Source organism: Monomorium pharaonis, chromosome 4, assembly GCF_013373865.1.
Source record: "Monomorium pharaonis isolate MP-MQ-018 chromosome 4, ASM1337386v2, whole genome shotgun sequence".
In the NCBI taxonomy this organism is placed as follows: domain Eukaryota; kingdom Metazoa; phylum Arthropoda; class Insecta; order Hymenoptera; family Formicidae; genus Monomorium; species Monomorium pharaonis.
This window is the reverse complement of record NC_050470.1, coordinates 9115726-9134587: the sequence shown is the minus strand read 5'-3', so window position 1 is coordinate 9134587 and position 18862 is coordinate 9115726. Positions and strand designations below refer to the sequence as shown.

At 31.7% G+C, this 18862-nt stretch overlaps 1 protein-coding gene across 13 annotated transcripts; it reads left to right on the top strand.

Moving 5' to 3' along the window:
• Positions 1–1149: 1149 nt before the first annotated feature.
• LOC105832100 (major royal jelly protein 1) lies at positions 1150–13526 on the top strand. 13 transcript variants are annotated; one of them, XM_036285342.1, is made up of 12 exons: positions 1150–1286; positions 1370–1433; positions 1917–4947; positions 5048–5149; positions 5233–6272; positions 9334–9470; positions 11470–11636; positions 11772–11990; positions 12151–12322; positions 12593–12825; positions 12937–13153; positions 13511–13526. In XM_036285342.1, exons 5-11 carry the CDS (start codon positions 6193–6195, stop codon positions 13150–13152), a joined length of 1224 nt encoding a protein of 407 aa, XP_036141235.1. In that variant the 5' UTR covers positions 1150–1286; positions 1370–1433; positions 1917–4947; positions 5048–5149; positions 5233–6192; the 3' UTR covers position 13153; positions 13511–13526. The 13 variants fall into 13 exon arrangements, with proteins under 13 accessions (XP_036141235.1, XP_036141234.1, XP_036141240.1 ...); XM_036285341.1 differs by having other exon boundaries at positions 1782–4947; XM_036285347.1 differs by lacking the exon at positions 1917–4947.
• The last annotated feature ends 5336 nt before the right edge of the window (positions 13527–18862 follow it).

Here is an 18862-nt window from a genome sequence, read left to right as displayed (position 1 = left end):
GATCACGCTGTCACGTGTCGTCGGGCGATCGCATCAGCAAGTGCGTCGGAGATGCGACCAGATTGGCCACTTCCGCTGAATATCCGGAGAAAAAGTAAGGAGGGGTGAGAGGACGGGGCGACGCCGGGCGTCCCGGGGGTTCGGCACGTAGAGCAATTATCGCGACGATTATTCGAATAATCAAGGGTGGAATCCAGCGCGACAATTTTTTTTTACGAGCACGCCGCTGTCAACTTTTTCTCCCCGCGGGGAAAGAACCACCGTTTTCCACACGCGAGTTTTTCCTCTCACGATCGAATCGCGGGACTGCCGATAAGCAAATAATCGCGCATACGTACGTGTTTATTTCTCTCACTCTCTCTCTCTCTTTCTGTCTCTCTCGCGACAACGTGACGCGCGGTGCATCCGGTTGCACCGAAGGCAATAGTAACGCGCTAATGCAATCAGTCCTCTTCCGCAGCTTCTTTCAACGTTCGACCGGCGAAGCGATCGAGCGATAAGGAACGATCATCACTCGCGCGAACTGCGTCGGTCGTGGAGAAGCCTCGTCTTCGCGATATACATATACCAGGTGCAAAGTCCACCCTGCGTCGATTTTAGCACTGCGAAATATTCCCCGTTCGCCCAAAGTCAATCCGTTCACAGTCCTTCCTCCCGCGGAAGTCGCAGGATCCCGCGGGATCCACTCCTCCAGCGCGAATTCGCCACTTCGCGTGGATCTACGCCAAAACTTTTCACCTCGCGTGATTATTGCGACGACTGTTCCCTTCTTCTTTTGTTTTTCTACTGCACGCGCACTTCGGAATCCGCTGTTCGTTCCTCGTCACGGTCCGTGACGTTCGCGTCACGCGGTTCGGGCCGAGCGGCGCGCAACGCGATCGCGCTGTTCGTGACTGGCGAGCATAAGAGCAACTGACTCCGAGTGGCCACTCCGGAGTCAACCATCCCCCACCATGTGAGCCGTGGGCACCCTTATCTGCCGTGCACTCCGGCCAATTCTCGACGAAGGTACCCCGCGCGCGCGCGAGCGCGCTTCTGCGTGTGGTGGATGGCGAGGCCGCGAAGGGAGGAACGATCCGGAGAGAGATCTGTCTATCCGCGCGGCATCCGAGTACTGGCTGACTGACTGGCTGGCTGGTCAATTGGCAGATTGACCTGTTCTTACTATCCTCGTAAACTTTCATTCATTCATTCGCACGTGCCGCTAGTTAGCGGCCGATAGTTGTCTTTGGGGATTTCGAGATGCATAATGAACATTTCGTGAGCATCACAGAGCATCGCGCAAGGTAAAGGATGTTTTGGTGGCCTTTCACGATTTGCCGGTGCAAAGTGTCATATCGGTGAGAAATAATCAGTTTTAATTCTGTAGGAAAAATATCGTCTTGTTGTAAAAAAATTGTTTGCTTTGCTGATTTTATACTGGAAAATATCTTGTAAGTAAAGAATCCATTGATATTTTATTTCTTTATTTTTATTCTGTTCAATGCATTCTTAACGATAAAAAGCATTATTATATTTTAATATCTGATGCTATATACTCTGTTTTTTGTTTTTAAGTGTATTTATTCTTAAACTTACGCATAGAAAATGAACGTTGGAAATATGCAACAGCATTCAAAGATTAAAAAGAGATCCCCATGATTAAAAATTAAATCTTCAAATATAAGGCAAAACTTAAAATAAAAATTAATGATTTAATATTGTAACAAAAAATTCTTTTTTATTGAAAATTGTTTTTCTCTTTGATTTACAATAAATAAATATGTTTTTTTTTTTTGTAGACGAATGGAATCCAAGATAGATTTTTTAGAAAAGTTTTTCAAATATTCGTTGTTGGACACTAATACTTTGAGATAATATGTAATGCCACATATATTGTATTACTAAATAGAAACTAAACAACTCTCGTTTTTTAGTCTACATCGGCAGCGATGCAAAGTAAATTTGAACGAATGTGTAACGAAATTCTTTCGTATGAACCTTTCAAAGAAGAATGCATGGCTCCAAAATCTGTGTGTCTTTGACACCTAGGACTTGTTAATGATATCCCTTCGGCCACGAAAGGAACCGAAAGAAACTGAAACGAAGTCGTTCTCTTTGAAAAGAAGCAACCGTTTGGTTTGGTTTACGTTTTTCATACAAAGCATCTTTGAGATATAAAAAAAGTCCTGAACGTGAAAAAGTATTCTTTTGCATTGTATTAATTAGCAATGTAATACACGGATTTTATACCCTCGATTTATACAAAGTATTTGTTCCATATTAGATTTCTTATGCGATTAAGGATTGCATGAATAAAATCTATCAATACAAAAAATACTATACAATACTATACTAAATAATATTAAAAATATTATATAAAACAAAAAATAATATAGAAAGTCTCAAGATTTTTGTCATTAGTTTTTATGCATTAATACGTGAAATAAATATTTTTACAACATGATTTTTCTCTTATATATTTTTTGTATTGATAATTTATTGTATCGGTAATTCTTTTTTTTTAATAAATTAAAATTTTATTTGTTGTAGCTATTAATATTGTATTCCAAAGCAACCAACCGATATAATAAATACAATCAAGTAAGAACTTTTTGTTCACCGATATAGAATATATAATTTCAATAAGACCATATCACAGAAAGATACATTTTTCGATCGTGTAAAAGAGCTCGTGTACAAAAAGTACCGCGTAAATCGAGGGACCAGTATACTTTCTTCTTCGCTTTTAACACGCTAAGAGAAAAAAAAGTTACGACGTATTAATTGTCGGAGAGTTTAGGTTCAGTCTTGCGCTTCTGCGAACCCTTCAGCTGTTCATCGACTGTTATTCTTGTAAACTGTTTGTTAGCCGTGAGCTCATCAAAATGGTGATTCATTTCGACAGATTAAATCTGCGGGACAACGAGAGCCAGTATTTGTGGTGCCATTGTTAGTCGAGCGACGCTTCTTTCTTCGCGATAATGTGAAGAAGGTTCTTTCGAGATCACGCATACTTAACTGATCGATTGTATTTTCAACTCGTGCACTTTGAATTCAAAGATTCCTCTTCAAGAAAAACATCAGAAGTAGGCAAACACAGAATATATAAATGCATTTAAACTATTTCTCAGTCTCCCTAGATTTGAAATCATAGTCACTAACTGTCTCATTATTATTATGATAAATTATTACTCACATTTTTATTTAAAAAAAAGAAAATCAATAATAATAAAAATATAATAAGGCCAATAACGAGCAAACTAATTTGGGTGTAATTATTAAACTTTACTGCAATTGGTTAATTATTCATCCACAGTTACATGTTTTAACTTAAGTTTTCTTCAGCTGTCTTACATTTAAATAGAACTTCAACTTATACATTATTCGATAATAAAAGGAACAATCATGTAAATATAGAATCAATCTTCATATCACAATATTACAAACATAAAATAATAAATAATTTTAATAAATAAATTATATAAATGTTATCCAGGTTAGAGAAGATAAAAATAAAACGGTACACGAAATCAAATTATGAAAAATGTCAAAAATTTAATGTTAAAAATATTTATCTATTTTTTTTTTAATTCTAAAAAGTCTAAAAAAATTTAAAGGAGTAAGGTAAAAAGTCTTCTTAAATACAATATTTTTAGTAATGCCAAACTTTAAATGTACTAAATGGAATATTATCCAGAGACACATAGATGTATCAAGACAGAAGTTTTCGAATCTAAAGACCGTGGTTAACGAGGAAAGCTATGCGATACGAAGCACGAACCGATCTTATGAAAAACTCGAGCTTAGATCTGCGTTAACGTCTTAACGTGTTAATGTCTCGGCCGCTGCTTGACTTCGCGGCAGACGGAACATGTGCGAATTCTTGGTCTAGGTACGTCATATATCTGCCGCGTACAGAAATATGTATTATTTGTCTACATTGCGATGCTAACGGAGCTAAAAGAAGATCTCCCTTAGAAATGAATAGAAGACTTCCATTGATAATGACTAATTTCTTATCACAATAAATTCGGAATGCAACATTTGTAGTGCATAGATTACTTGTTAACTGATGCGACAATTGATGCAACGATGCTTTAACTTATAGAAAATTCGTTCACTAAAAATACTTCTTTTCTTATTGATGGATTAAATTTTAGCAATCCATTCAAATGCATAAAAAGTATCTGTACCTAATATGCCCCCCCCCTAAGCTTTGGAGATTTTTCTCATTTTTTGATGAATACAAAATTAAAGGGTTAAATACATATATATCTAATGTGCCCCGGCTATGTATTTTTCTCTTTTTTTATAAATATTTAAAAAAAAATGCGAAATAACAGAATCAAAATGTCTAATTAAGCACTTATTAACATACTAATAGAAAAAATTACACATGCAGCTATTTATTAAATAATAAAACTGTGTTTGTTTACTACAAGGAGCGTTATCTTAACTTTTACCTGTCAAAAAGGTTCAACTAACTAGAAAAAGACAAGAAATACTAATCAAAAATTAAATATTAAATAAAAAAACAGAATTTTAACTTTCTCGTATATTAATAAGATATATTATGATTTTTAGCAGTGTCCCTGACCATAATGGTTTCACAATACAAAGAGCTTTTTTTCTTTAATTATAAACAAGACGTTTTAATAAAAACCTAAAATAAGTACAATGTTGAAAGTCCTAAATAAAGAGCTACAATAATATGAATTGTGGATATTTATAATTGTTACATGATCGTTACACAAAGCAAAAACTCACCTCTGAAATTTTAGATTCAGAAGAACACAATTTGAATAAAGTGTGATTACGAGCCGTAGAGAGAAGATATAGTGCAGTTAACCAGCATAAATACATCATATCGACTTCCTGAGCGATATATTAGCGTTATCTATGAAATTCATTGTGTAATTATTTGAAAATGGAGGGTGAGCCAAATTGGGTACATGGCCATATTGGGTACAGATACCTCATATAAACAAGAGATAATTTACTCAATGAGATTTGTCTATCTAAAGAGCCGTTAATAAGTGAACTATTCAAATTATCGAATTTGCAGATCAAACGTACATAGCGACAGCAAGATCCTTGCAATTGGATCAAGAAGCAGGAAAGTATTTTCTTTTCTCTCTCAGAGAAAAGCAATGCGGAGGCCTCCAAGGTAACGGCATTGGCTTTTCCGTCCAGCACGCGCGGTAGGATCGAGCCAACTAGAACGGATTAAGGATATAGCGTTTGTTGTAGGCGCATAGATCACGATGATGAGCCGTAACGAGTGCGTGTCGAGCGAGCGGCCGTACGCACGTACGCACATGGGCGCATGGGGTACGACCGCACGTCCGTACGACAGGAGCCGCGAGCCGTGCGCGCTCGCTCGCTCGCTCGCGCCCGCTCGATCGGCCGAGCGAGTTGGAGGTCGGAGGTGTATATTGGCCATTTCCGCAGGATGCCCTAGGTAACCTGTAACCGCCATTGAGTTTCCAACTGAACGTGCCACGGATCTGCGCTATCGTCTCATAACACACGATGCGTGGCCTGCGCTCTGGATCTGCTCCATCACAACTGCTCGCGCCCCCGAAACGCTAATTCTCATTGATCCCTCCCCCCCCTCCGCTTCCCGATCCCGACCTTTTCACCAAGGCTCGCAGGAACGAGCGGCGATTAATTTCTCCCGGTCAACGGAGATCAGTCCATTCTTGGATTTAGGGAACAGCGTCCGTTTTAGAAGAATCTTTCATCGGAAGAAATGAAACTTAAGATGTTTATTAATAGGACTGCAAAAATAAAAGAACCCTTTAGATAGACTAATGCAATAAAATTAAATATTTTTAACTACTCTATCAATATATGCATGATGTTATAATTTTATATAAGTTTGTTTAAATAAATTTATTTAATTATGTTAAGTGATATAAAACTAGATTAATTTTGCTTGAAACTGAAACAACTTTTCGAATTCATTTTAATACGGAATTACGTGTGACAAAGTTATGCTAATTGTGAGTGGGGAAAGGGATTGGCGATACAATTGGCTGGCTAATTCGCGGCGATCGTTTTGTTTTGCATGCAATGCAATTGCCAGTTGAAAAGAGCGGCTTTTAGGCGCGAGTCGTCTAGACAGCTCTAGTCCAGATCCACCCTGCTTTACTCGATACACCATAATTCGGGTCTATTAGACCCAATAAAGTGTATCAGAGAGGAGGAATGCGTCCCGAGTCCAGTGATAAATGCGATGTCCGTTGGGCCGTTCGCGCGCGAGTGTGCACGACGCATGTGGGGTGCGGGTAAGCACCTTAATTTAGATTGAACGTATAAGCTATCGGGACCGTCATTGGTATGAGCAAATGCATTGAAGGACAGGCCCTTGAACAAAATTTCTTAAATTAATTTTTCAAAAAATTTCTCAGTAAAAAATCTGTATATAATTAGAAATATAAATAATTAAAAATATAAATATGTTCAAAATACGTTCATACGTAATTTGTTTTCTTGCATTATGTTTCATTTCTTGTATCCTCCCATGTATATATAAAGAAAATAAGAAGAATAGTTTAAAAGTAATTAGAAAAATAACTTTTGCATCCTTTTCTTTTACAAAAATTTTAACTGTAATCATATTATATATATTGTATTATAATATTCTATGTATAATTAGATATATATAATTTAATATACATATATATTATATATATAATAATTATATAATTTTTTCTCATTTCCTTAAACTTTTTATAAAAGAATAATACAAAATATTGTCTATGTAATTATTATTCAATTCTTATTATTTTTCCGTATAAATGAACAGAGATCATTAGGGGAAAAAACATGTTTTATAAACACTTATTATAATTATTTAAAGTAATATATGTAAAATAAGATTTGCAAATAATCAACATTTTAACATAAAATATAGTATGTCTCCAAAATTATTATTTTGATAATCGTATCCACAGAATAATAAAATATTATATGAATGAATTGATGAGAAAACATATAGTTGCCTTTCAAGAAAAATATATGATTGCATATTGCAAATTCTGTGCTAATTTACAATTATAGAATTTGTTACAAAAATATATATAAAGTTAAAATATTAAAAAATTATTTAAAAATATAATGTAGATGATTTAATTAATTTGTAATTTTTTTAAATTGAAGTAGTTATCAAAAGTGGTATACTAGACTAGATGATTCCATAAATTACCAATAGAATCCGCCACAGATCGGATGATATCATAGAATAAACTAATAAAGAGTAAAAGAAGGAGCATTTTTGCTCGAGAAAGTGAAATCAGAATCGAACTAACTATGACGTTGCATAATGGCATAAATTCAAATGCTCAATTAATAATTGTTTTAATAATATATAAAATCCAATCATAAAATAATAAATATTTCCATTTTAATAAACAATTTAAAAGTTAATTAAACAAAGGTAAAGTAATTAATGTTAAAATGTGTATATTTTTAATGATATTCTTATTTTATTTACAAATTGTAAATTATTTGTTAAAAATATAATTATGTGCAGAAATTATTTTGAAAATAGAAATACTTATTCAACACTGGAATACTGGACTTCAGGAAAAATTACATCTAAAAAAATTACAAATAAAAGAAATAAAATATAAAATAATAAAATATAGGATAAAAAATAATTTTGTATTGACCTTTATAAATTATTAACTTTGTATAAAAATTTAACAAACATTCTCTGATTTTTTAGTCATATTCTTACACATATAAGATAATCTTACATAAAAATATTTTTTAACGACATTTTGTATTAATTAATTGCATGTGTTTTTAAATTTTCTTCAGAATGGTCCCATAACTTTGTTAAAATATTTTTAATTATCAAAAGAAGAAGTATTAACGTAATTTTTATTTTCTTTGTTAATATAATTAAAATAAAATTTTTCAAAATTTTGATTTTTAAAAGCTAAAAATGTATGATTTTTTAATGCTAACTTCACTGAGATATATTTTTCACCTCTGTAACATTCTTTTACATAATTATCAATTATCATTAAATTATTTGTGCCAGTTACATACATACGATTAGATTGCATATATAAATTGAAATAAGTATTTTGACAAGATTAGAATTGTTTACGACATTTGTATATAGGACATATTCTTAAAAGATAATCTTTTTAATAACATTATTCTTTTATATATGCATCGGAAATAAATTATAAATATCACCCAGGTAACAAAAGAAGGTACAACTGTATGCGAATAATAGTTTGATAATTCTTCATGCATAGTGAGTAATAAAGACGCTATCTATTTTTCGCTACATTTGTGTTTTACAAAATTATTTTAATTCTTGCATAATAAATTCATCAACAAATGCCTACCTTCTTAGGTAGGATGCATGTAGAATGCTTGTCCTTTATTTCTTTTCCTCCTTTCTTTTTTATAAAAATTTTTTTATGTAATTTAATTAAGTAATTATTTTATATAAATTAGTAATAAAAAAATTACAAATAAAAAATTAAAACTAAAGAAACGTCGAGTTCAAAAATTGAAATAAAGACTCTTCAGGATGAATTGGATAAAATAAATTTAATTGATTTGTTATCGTCAAATAAAATATTAGTTGCTGTACAACTTTACGATTTAACTATGTAAGTTTACATATAAATGATTCAGAAACACTTATGGTACTATTTTGTACTTTCATACGAGATAATCAGATCTCAATAATGGCTGAACCAATTATCCTTTGATTCCTTCATTTTTATGTGTACTTTAAATTTGTAAAAGAATTTTGTAACGCCAATTCGATTCTAATAAAAATATAAAGCTAAAAATATTTGCTAATAAAAATTTTAATTTTTAATAATGTTTATACAAGTTTAGAATCAATTTAACTCATTGTCATTACTAAAAAAAAAAACATATATGATATGTCAAATTACAATATTAAGTACACAACTTAATTCTCGTCTTAAGAATTATTTTATTATTATTTATTACATATTATACATATTATTATATATTATATACATATATTATATTATTTAATATATTCATATGATAAGAATTACTAATTCTTATGTAAATAGATAAATGCCGCAGCGTATGAATTAAAATAGTATACTTTTAAAAAAGGCATTTCTGCTTATACCATTATTTTTTATTAGCAGTATACTATAAATGCTAGACAACGTTGCAAATAATATCATTTGTATATTTGCGCTTGTAAAAAACGTGTCTATTGACGCAGCCAAGATATTATTTTAACGTGTATAGCAATATTAAATTATCTGCTGTGCTAAAAATGAAGAATTCTTTGTTTGTCATATTAATTTTATCAATGGCAATTATGAACTTTAGCGTAAAATTAAATCCCATGTACTCGTGGAAATATATTGATTACCTCTGGGAAAGTCCACAACAAAAACAAGAAGCAATAAATTCCGGCAATTATAAACCTGGTTCAGCCCTTTTCGAGTACGTAGATGAAGCACCAGGTAAATTAATATTATTTATTTTTACTTATAATATATATATATATATATATATATATATATATATAATATATATAAATATATATAAATAACTTTAACTCTTATAATCAGTGATGTCGCTTTTTGATCTTTAGCATTTAACAGTACCGACGCAAACAAATAAGAACTAATGATGACACGTGTCTGTGTGCCGCACATATAATTTTATATACATATACATACAAAAATATATGACTTACATATACTTTGAGGACCATGTTTTGGAAAGTAGAGATGAGTTACAAGAATATTAAAAAATATAACGTTTCATTTAAGATTTTTAACCTTGATGAAATTTTTCAAGCTAATTGAAAATTTAAGTAAACATTATAAATTAATGCATTTTTTAAAGACTTTTATTCTAAACATTTTTTAATTAAATTAATATTTTCCGAAATAATTGGTCATTTTAAAACTTTTACACTACATTGTATACGAAACGCATATATTGATGTCACCTTATATATGAGTATGTAAAGTTTTTTTTTAAATCAATATTTTTATTGTTTAAAACTTATTTAATTACACAAAATTTACATGTACATACATCTATCTAAAAGTGTCACATAGTTAAAGATATGAAATCTCAATCCATCAGAATATTTTTAAAACGGCTAGAGTGGCGCCATCTATTAGTGACTGATTACAATTTACCCTGGACTCCAACTATGCGTATGATATACATAAATAAAATTGCCTTAATTATATATGTGATATATATTAGTTTGAAGGCTGTCAAAGTATACAAATGTCCCCAAAGTATACATACGCTTGAAATTGTATCCCTATTGTATGCACTTGACATATATATATATATATATATATAAATATATATATATGTATGTATGTATGTATAATATATGTTATCATGTAAACATGTTTACTAAAATAGTTGCAGAAATGCGTTAACTTTTATAAAATATTGACTGCTTCACAATTTATTTTGAAATAATAATTTAATAATTTGATTTAATTTTATAAAACAATAGTAGTATACAAAATTATTAATAGTATTACAAATAGTAATAATTATTTGTAAAAATAAAATTTTAAAAAGAGTTGGGCAATAGAGCCGATTTTGGGGCCATAACTGTCGCATTTTCTTAATGAAATATTCATATAGTTGAGATTGACTAAATGATTTTTCTTTGCTTTTATATTTTCGTGTTGTTTTGAAAGTTTCTAACAGAAAAATGCCACAAAGATTTCCATTCCCTTGTTATAATGTGCATGTATGCAAAAAAAGAAGGGTAAAATAAAGAATATTTGCACATATTTATATATAATCATGCACGAACACATGTCTTTGCATTCACAGATGTACAATTACACTATAAGTACACATTATAAGTGCAATAAAAATAGTTTGTTTAGTTCTTAAAAAGAAACAAATATTATTATCGCCCATTTTGTGGCCTTTATTATCCAAATTTAAAGGCTCGTAACTCTAGTTTTTTCCAACATAAAAAAGTTTTTATACAGCGTTTCGAAAAGCTCACAAACTATATGAATATTTTATCAAGAAAATGCGACATTTATGACTCAAAAATCGGCCTTATTGGTCCTCCTCTAAAAAAAAAAATATTTTAGTCGTATTAAAATATATATTTCAAAATAGAATTGTGTATAAAGAAATCAAATTAATCTATACTTATGCTTATAAAAATGTAAAATTATTTTTTAATTATTTAATGTTATTTTTTATAACTTAGAAATTTAATTTTTATAAGACTTTTGCATAATTACAAATTAGTGCAAAATGTTTTCAATTTATAATGTCATTTTTGTGTGTAATATTTCCGCAATTTGCTAATTAAAGCTTATTTGTAAGTATTAATATATCATTAAACATCCATGTTACATTGTAGTACATACATTAATCTTGTTAATATAACGAATAACGTTACGTTATATTACACCAGAATTATAAAATATTAATAAAACTTGCAAATGAATGTTACAGATGGTAGAATATTTCTTACTGGAGACAGACGTAAAGAAGTACCGGTTAGTATCATAACAGTAAGTAACGAAAAAGGTGAAGGCGGTTTGCTTTTGCGCCCATACCCGGATTGGTCTTGGCATACAAACAAAAAATGTGAAGGCATTACAGGTGCCTATGGAATAGATGTAAGCGGCAATTACACATCTTGCATTTATATTTAAAAACTTAACAACATACCGGAAATATTATTTATTCAATATACAGTAATCTGTATAAGGGAAAATAACATACGAAATACTTTTCATCTTCTCGTGTTACAGATTAAATGCAATCACATCTTTGTTATGGATTCCGGCTATATTGAAGAGGAACAGGTTTGTCCTCCGCAAGTACTGATTTTCGACTTATCAACTGATCAGCTGGTTAAACGTATTATCATCCCGTCTAATGTCGCTATAAACAGAAATGGTATTAATGGAACTTTTACAACAATTCATGCTGTCGCTTCGCATTGTAATCATATAAAAGATAACGCAATTGTTAGTATACTTGTTTAGATATTAATGGATTAGTCACGAATAATTTTTAATTACATGTATTTAATTGACATCAAAAACTTGTACCTTCAGTATTTAAATAGTATCTAAATTTATATATGACTATAATAACAATTTCATGTCTTACAAAATTGCAATGCAGTTACTCATAGCTGACGGAGTGGAGAACGGTTTAGTGGTGTATAACCCACATATTTCGAAATTCTGCAGAATTGAAAGTGAATTTATGAAACCGACTAATGCAACTTTTACCATAGAAAATATAACTTTTAATTTTGCGGAAGGTATCACACATTTGGCGACTACTGATAAAGGCAAGTATTCGAGTCATAATATTTGAATATTTTCTAACAAAAAAATTATTTTAATTGTTAGAAGTACAAATTTTTTATATTATCCGGTAAATATTAAGCACTTGATCTTTTCTTTTCGTACACTTTTTAACAAATTTTTTTTACAATATTTATATACACATTTTTAGGCACACTAATAAAAATATATAAAGCAAAGAAAGATGATTTACATAGTCGATAATATTTCGTTAGTTGTCGCGATCTCTAATGACTTTATCGTGAAAATTGTAGATTTATATTATGCTGCATTCTCAGCAGACAAGTTGTATAGGATCGAAATTTCGAAGCTAATAGACTGTTCATTAAGTGACAGAGAAGCGAGTGAAATAACTCAACTGGTGGGTACTTTATCAGGTCAGACAGGACCAATCGCATTTGAAGAATGTGCAATAATTTTCAGCAATCAGCCGGCAACGTCTATTATGTGTGCAGATGCCACTAAATTTATTGATTTCAATAATATGGTGAGATATTTCAAAAATATAATATTCTACATATTATTTAACAATAAGTAATAATTATTATTTGAATAAAGAGAGATTTTTTATCGCTAAAAGTATAATAATGATTTTAAGGAAGTCGTTGTTCAAAATCCCGAAGAATTGCAATGTATAGCGGGAACAAAAATAATAAATAAATCGCATTTTAAAAGAATGCTAATCTTGACAACTCGTTGCCATCGTTACATGACTACTGGTTACAATCTAAATGAGACAAATCACCGCATTTTTTCGATAAATATGACGGAAATACGAAAAGCAAATAAAAATTGTTTTGCTTCTTGTAATTAAGGTACTTATTGTATATATTTTTTGAAGTTGTACACTAAAAAAAAATTTATTAAATTAAAATAAATATTTTTTTTAATAGTACCATGCAGAATTTTTGTAGAAAATAATATTTATTTTAAATAAGATAATAATTTCTATAATTTAGAAAATGCATCATACATTTCTTTAATTATAGAAAATATGATCTTATTTGAAATAAATATTATTTATTTTTTACGAAACTTCTGTATGATACTATTTGGAAAAACATTTATTTTTATTTAGTAAATTTTTTTCAGTGTATATACATAGTTAATGTATATAATTATTTTAATATATGTGATGAGGTTGAATTTATATGTATAATTTTATTTTGCAGAAAACTTATAATACATATATTTTTTTAATATAAGAGAAATATGCTTAATAACAATTATGAATCAGTTAATAATAAAAATGTGTAATTGTTAATTTTTGATAATTTCTTCTTGAATAAAAATAAATAAATATCGTAGTTCAAATTTTAATTTTCCATAATATATACCCAATATCAGATTGCAGATTAACATTTGTGGAATCAAGTGACGATTTTCAATTTGCAACAAAGATTTGGAATTTACAAAATTATATATCGCCTTTGCAATCTTTTGTACTGTCTAAATTGCAAATAGTGTATTATCACTAATTTGTGGCGGTATTTTATAGTTGTGTTAATTAGTTATTATTTTCCATTTTTTAGAGATTTTTACCTCAGAATTAGTGTATAATTACTAAAAGATTAGTATTTTATTAAGAAAGATTAGTGATATATTTCATTGACTGACAAAGTTACATTTTGTAAAAAAGATATCCAGAATTATTAAATAAAACATTAAATACTTGTTTATTTATCAATATTGATTTTGTTGCCTTCAAAACAGGCATCCCCATCGGATGCAATTCACATGTGCTAACGTTTAATAATCCCAGCGAGAAACGATAATAAATTCGACATAAATTCGACGTCGAATCGATATCGAAATGATGACTTATTTATTTTTTATTTTAAATAAAAATAACAATAACAAAAATAACAAATTAGAATTACTCCGTATCCTCGTTATTGCATAACTACGGTTTATTCGGGTTCTTCGATTAACTTTAATCGCGTCGGATATTTCGGGATTTGCATCCTGATGTTACATGCACTCACGCTCCGACCACATTTTTAAACACAAATTGTTAAGAATACCAGCATCGACGTACACGTCGATCGCAATTTGCGCGCTTAGCAAATTTTTCGAGATTATAGCTCAAAAAATAAACTAATTAAAATAAGTATATTCTCATGAAATCGTGTTTGTTTCCATTTATTTATTTGTTGTAATTATATCACGTTTACTTACACTCTTGCATCGCATAAACATAAATTTACTATTTTTTCCTTTTACAATGTTTCATTACGTAAATAAGTATAAAATAAATAAGGTAAATAACTGATTTTTATACGGTAAATAATTATAATATTTTATCGCTTAATAGGAATAAGTATAGTGTAAATATTTATGATACTTTTATCAATCAATTGTTCATAAAGTAAATATATATAGATTTTACGTTAATATGAATATGTTAATTGATTATTATTATTATTATAAGTAAATATATTTGTGTGCTTATATACTAATTCACAGTATTTCTATTTACTGCTGTGTTACAAATTTCAATGTAGATGGCAAGTTTAGTTGAGTGTTCCACCTGTATAATACTGTCTCAATCAAAGAGTAAAGAATCACAAAAGATCCCGTATCGGTAGTGGAGGTACGATTTACTGGGAACGGCTGTAATCAAGCAGCCATCTGTAGAACCCACTTTGTGACATGCAAATCAGCATGTTTTCTATAGCATGGTTGCATGTATATGTGTATGTATGCTTTCTAGCAAAGCACAGTGTAACACAGGGTCCACTAGTGTGAGACACTGATATGTTCTTTTTCACACTAGTGGACCCTGTGTTACACTGTGTTTTGCTAGAAAGCTCACTATATGATGTGTGCATGTATGCGTGAGTGGCCAGTATCTTTAGTATCAACTTTTATATATAAGATATCCGTCGCTCTCTCTGAAACAAAATGCTGTCTCCTGTGATTCTTTACTCTTTGATCTCAATCATAGTGTAATGTCTTTATTCCACCATGATCTCAATAATCTCGCCGTTGTTGACACTTGCGTACGTCGCTACATCCGACTCGAGATCACCGATGATCGAATGTTGTGTCTCGATTACGGTATTTTTTTTATTTTCCGTCCTAGTTAATTTAACTTTTACGAATGGTATCTCCGTTTCGTGTTGTACTTTCGTATTTTAATTAGCTTAAAGTCTTTGTAGGATCTTTTTCTTTGGAATGTTTACTGTTTGTACGCTTAATTTTCGGTTTCGATGTAAATTTGCCTTTTTTGTCTCTGAAATATATCTTAGAGTCTCTCATTCTTCTTCTTTCCGCTTCTTTGGCTATTTTTCTCGCTTGTAAGGCCTTCTTTTTCCTAGTACTTACATGTATAATTTTACGTTTCTTGGCTGTTTTGAACACGACTTCATCTTTCTCGTCGCACGCCTGTTTTCTTTTCCATTTTCTATCGTGTGTTGATTCCTTTCTTAGTTGTGGTCTGCATTCCTCTTCCAAATCTTTGGTTTCTTGTACGGTCGATTCCGAAATGTTTAGTCGTTCTGGGAATTTCACTTGCTGTGGTTGTGTTGCAGTACTTGTTTCTTTCTGTTGTTGTTCGGTAATCGATTCATCTAGAATCTTTGGTAAAATTTGATCCACGTGCATTGTTCCGTTTTGAAATCGTAGCATTAATTGGAACTCCATCGGTTCTGTTTTCGGATATAATGGATGTTTTATTGTTTGCGTGGTCATTGTCATATTTGCCATATCTGTCCCATTTGATTGTTTGACAGTAATAGTGTTTGTGTTCATTGTCGGTATCTCACAAGTTTGCTGATATTCCATTAATATCTGGTTAAACAAGATTTTTGAACGTTCGTTATGTCTTCGTATCTCATCCGACGATACCATATTCGGTTTTTCATATTCATTCACGAATGAACGCATGAACTCAATTCGTTTTTGTATCTCAGCAATGTCCCTTTGCGAGTTCAAAATGTTACCAAACCTACGCCGTACTTCTGCCTCTTCTTTTATTAGTCTCTTAATTTCGCTCGTATCCATCCATTTCGTCGTATTCTTCACTTTTACTTGCATGTTGTTCTCACTTGAATCGCAACGTATGTTCGTATCTGTCAGGGCTCGTTTGTCGATTGTCAGCTCGTTCAACGTCGTCGGATTTGCGATGTTGCATTCGCGGTCCACGCTTTCCGTGCTCTGCGGTTTCTCGCTCGCGATGTTCCGATTACAAACGTTCTTTGTTTCGGTATTTATTTTTTCGTGTAAAGAATACGCTCGTTTGTCGCCGTTGTTTTGTTGTTCCTTCTCCTTGTGTCGTTTAACGAGTGCCAATTGTTTATCTCGCTGTTCTAATTGAGGGATCTGCTCTGGACAATCTAAATTTTTTTTTAACTTCCATGTATAGCACTTTAATATCTTTCTTTTATCTTCTTTCTTACTATCGAATTGTTTCAATCCTGAAATTTTTAATATTTTTGTATCTTTTCTCATTATGTCGTCTGGCAAATTTTCTACGTCGATGATTTCTTCCTCTTTATCTTCGGCGTTAACGATTGTGAAGTTAGCGTCGTGTTTCGGCATGCTTGTAGATTTTATTGGTGATATGTTCGACAACCATACCATTTGGTTTGGCATTCGTTTTTCACAGATTATCGTTTTAACTGAGTGAATGTTGTTCACGCCTGATTCGGAAGATGGGTGATGGTTCGAACCGAACGTCGCATCTGTCGCGTTGTCACAAAGAATCTTGTTCGCCTCGCTGGATCGTCTCGTCGTAGATCGTTGTTGGTCTCGTCCCGTTTCATTTCCTTCTCGCCATTCGTTATTCTTTTGTTGCGTACTGCGTTTGTTCGTGCTCACATTTATATTAAATATCGCATTATTTATCGTATTTGGTATTCCTAACCCTTGGTTAGGAATCGGTTTTAGAAAAGAATGTCGAGTGATTTTGAATGGTTTTAGGGAAGAAACCGTTGTTGGCACGATATGTGTATGGCACAATACACTTGAAGTATTGTTTATTCGCAAGTATTGCTCCATTTCTTCTAGTGAATAATTTAACTTCTTCATCGTTTTTATGCTTTATTTCGCACTGTTTCTTTGTCGTTCGTTACGATCTATAAACTACGACATCCACGACATCACGAGTGCCAAATGTATAAAAACGAACCAGGAAACCGAACTAAGCATGATTTAGCCATCAAAAGTGAGGCGAAAATCCATTAGAAATGTAGTACCAAATGGTGGCGCTAGCGACGATGATTCACCGAAACAATATGGAATATATCGGTAAGCGGTTAATTTAAAGCAACTTCATATTGTGACGTTATATGTAATTATCGAGATATGAAACTAAATAGGATCAAGCGTTTCGTGACGAAAATTTTCTTTTATGTCCTCTCGATAATGACTAAGCTACATAAGCATAGCATAAGACCGTTGAACTAATTAGCTCCCAGCATATTGATTTACAATGTTTATTGGCCTACCGCTCTTATGCTATGCATATGCAAGCAAGATATCTGTAGATGATCTGTAGGTATCTGTAGATATCTACAGATGAACAACGGGAGGAGAAGGAAGATCTTCGCATGAATGCCATTTTGGGTCTATAAAGTATGTGTAGTGTTTATTGTACAAGAAGAGTGAGTGAGTAGTAGTAAAAATGGAATGTGGGGAAAATGGAATTGATACATCGTATTGGCCCCGGCCATTTTGGGGCCAAAATGTATAAGGCTGGATCTACAATAGTGTAGTAAGCCTTATGCCATAAAAAATTGACCAATTATAATCGAATATGAAAAGAATAATCGAATATAATTGGTTAATTCCTTATAGCATAAGGCTTACTACACTATTGTAGATCCGGGTTAACAATGCCCTAGCCCTAGTCTACAATAAAGGATTTTAGTTTTAAGCCATAAGAAACTGTCCAATCACAGTAAATTTTTATAAGAATATTTAATTGTGATTGATTAATTCCTTACGGCTTAAAGCTTAAATCTTTATTGATCTAGTTTACACCGAGCACTTGGTACGCGTATCAAGTAGTGAATTTAAGTTGATCAGCCAATGATTAAACACATTCACTAGTTATTTGCTATTTGATACGCGTACCAAGTGCTCGGTGTAAACTAGTAGTCTGTTCTTTCTATCTGCACTGTTGCACTGGTGCAATAAGTTAGAATGAGAAAAAATATACTTGTCTTACTTTAACTTATTGCACCGGTGCAACAGTGCAGCTAGAAAGAACAGACCATAGGTCATTGTAGACAAGACCAATGGCCTAGTTTACATCGTGCATTTGATACGCGTATCAAGTAGTGAATTTAAGCTGATCAGCCAATGATTAAACACATTCACTAGTTATTTACTATTTGATACGCGTATCAAATGCACGATGTAAACTAGGCCAATGAATGCAAAGACCTTCCTTCCCCTCCCATCATTCATCTACAGATGCGTTCGGAAATGTCACCTGAGAACCCAAGTGCTCTTGGTTCTCTATCCTTGTCCCACGTTCAACGAACAACAATGATAAAACGGGTGCATCCAGGGGCCCG

What these genes read in the sequence shown, in the direction of transcription:
- LOC105832100 (XM_036285347.1), top strand. Translation starts at nt 6,193, where the DNA reads ATGCGTCCCGAGTCCAGTGATAAATGCGATGTCCGTTGGGCCGTTCGC. An exon ending in ATATAAAAGATAACGCAATT is followed by an intron (nt 11,991 to 12,150) that starts GTTAGTATACTT and finishes ATTGCAATGCAG; the next exon opens with TTACTCATAGCTGACGGAGT. An exon ending in TTTGGCGACTACTGATAAAG is followed by an intron (nt 12,323 to 12,592) that starts GCAAGTATTCGA and finishes TGAAAATTGTAG; the next exon opens with ATTTATATTATGCTGCATTC.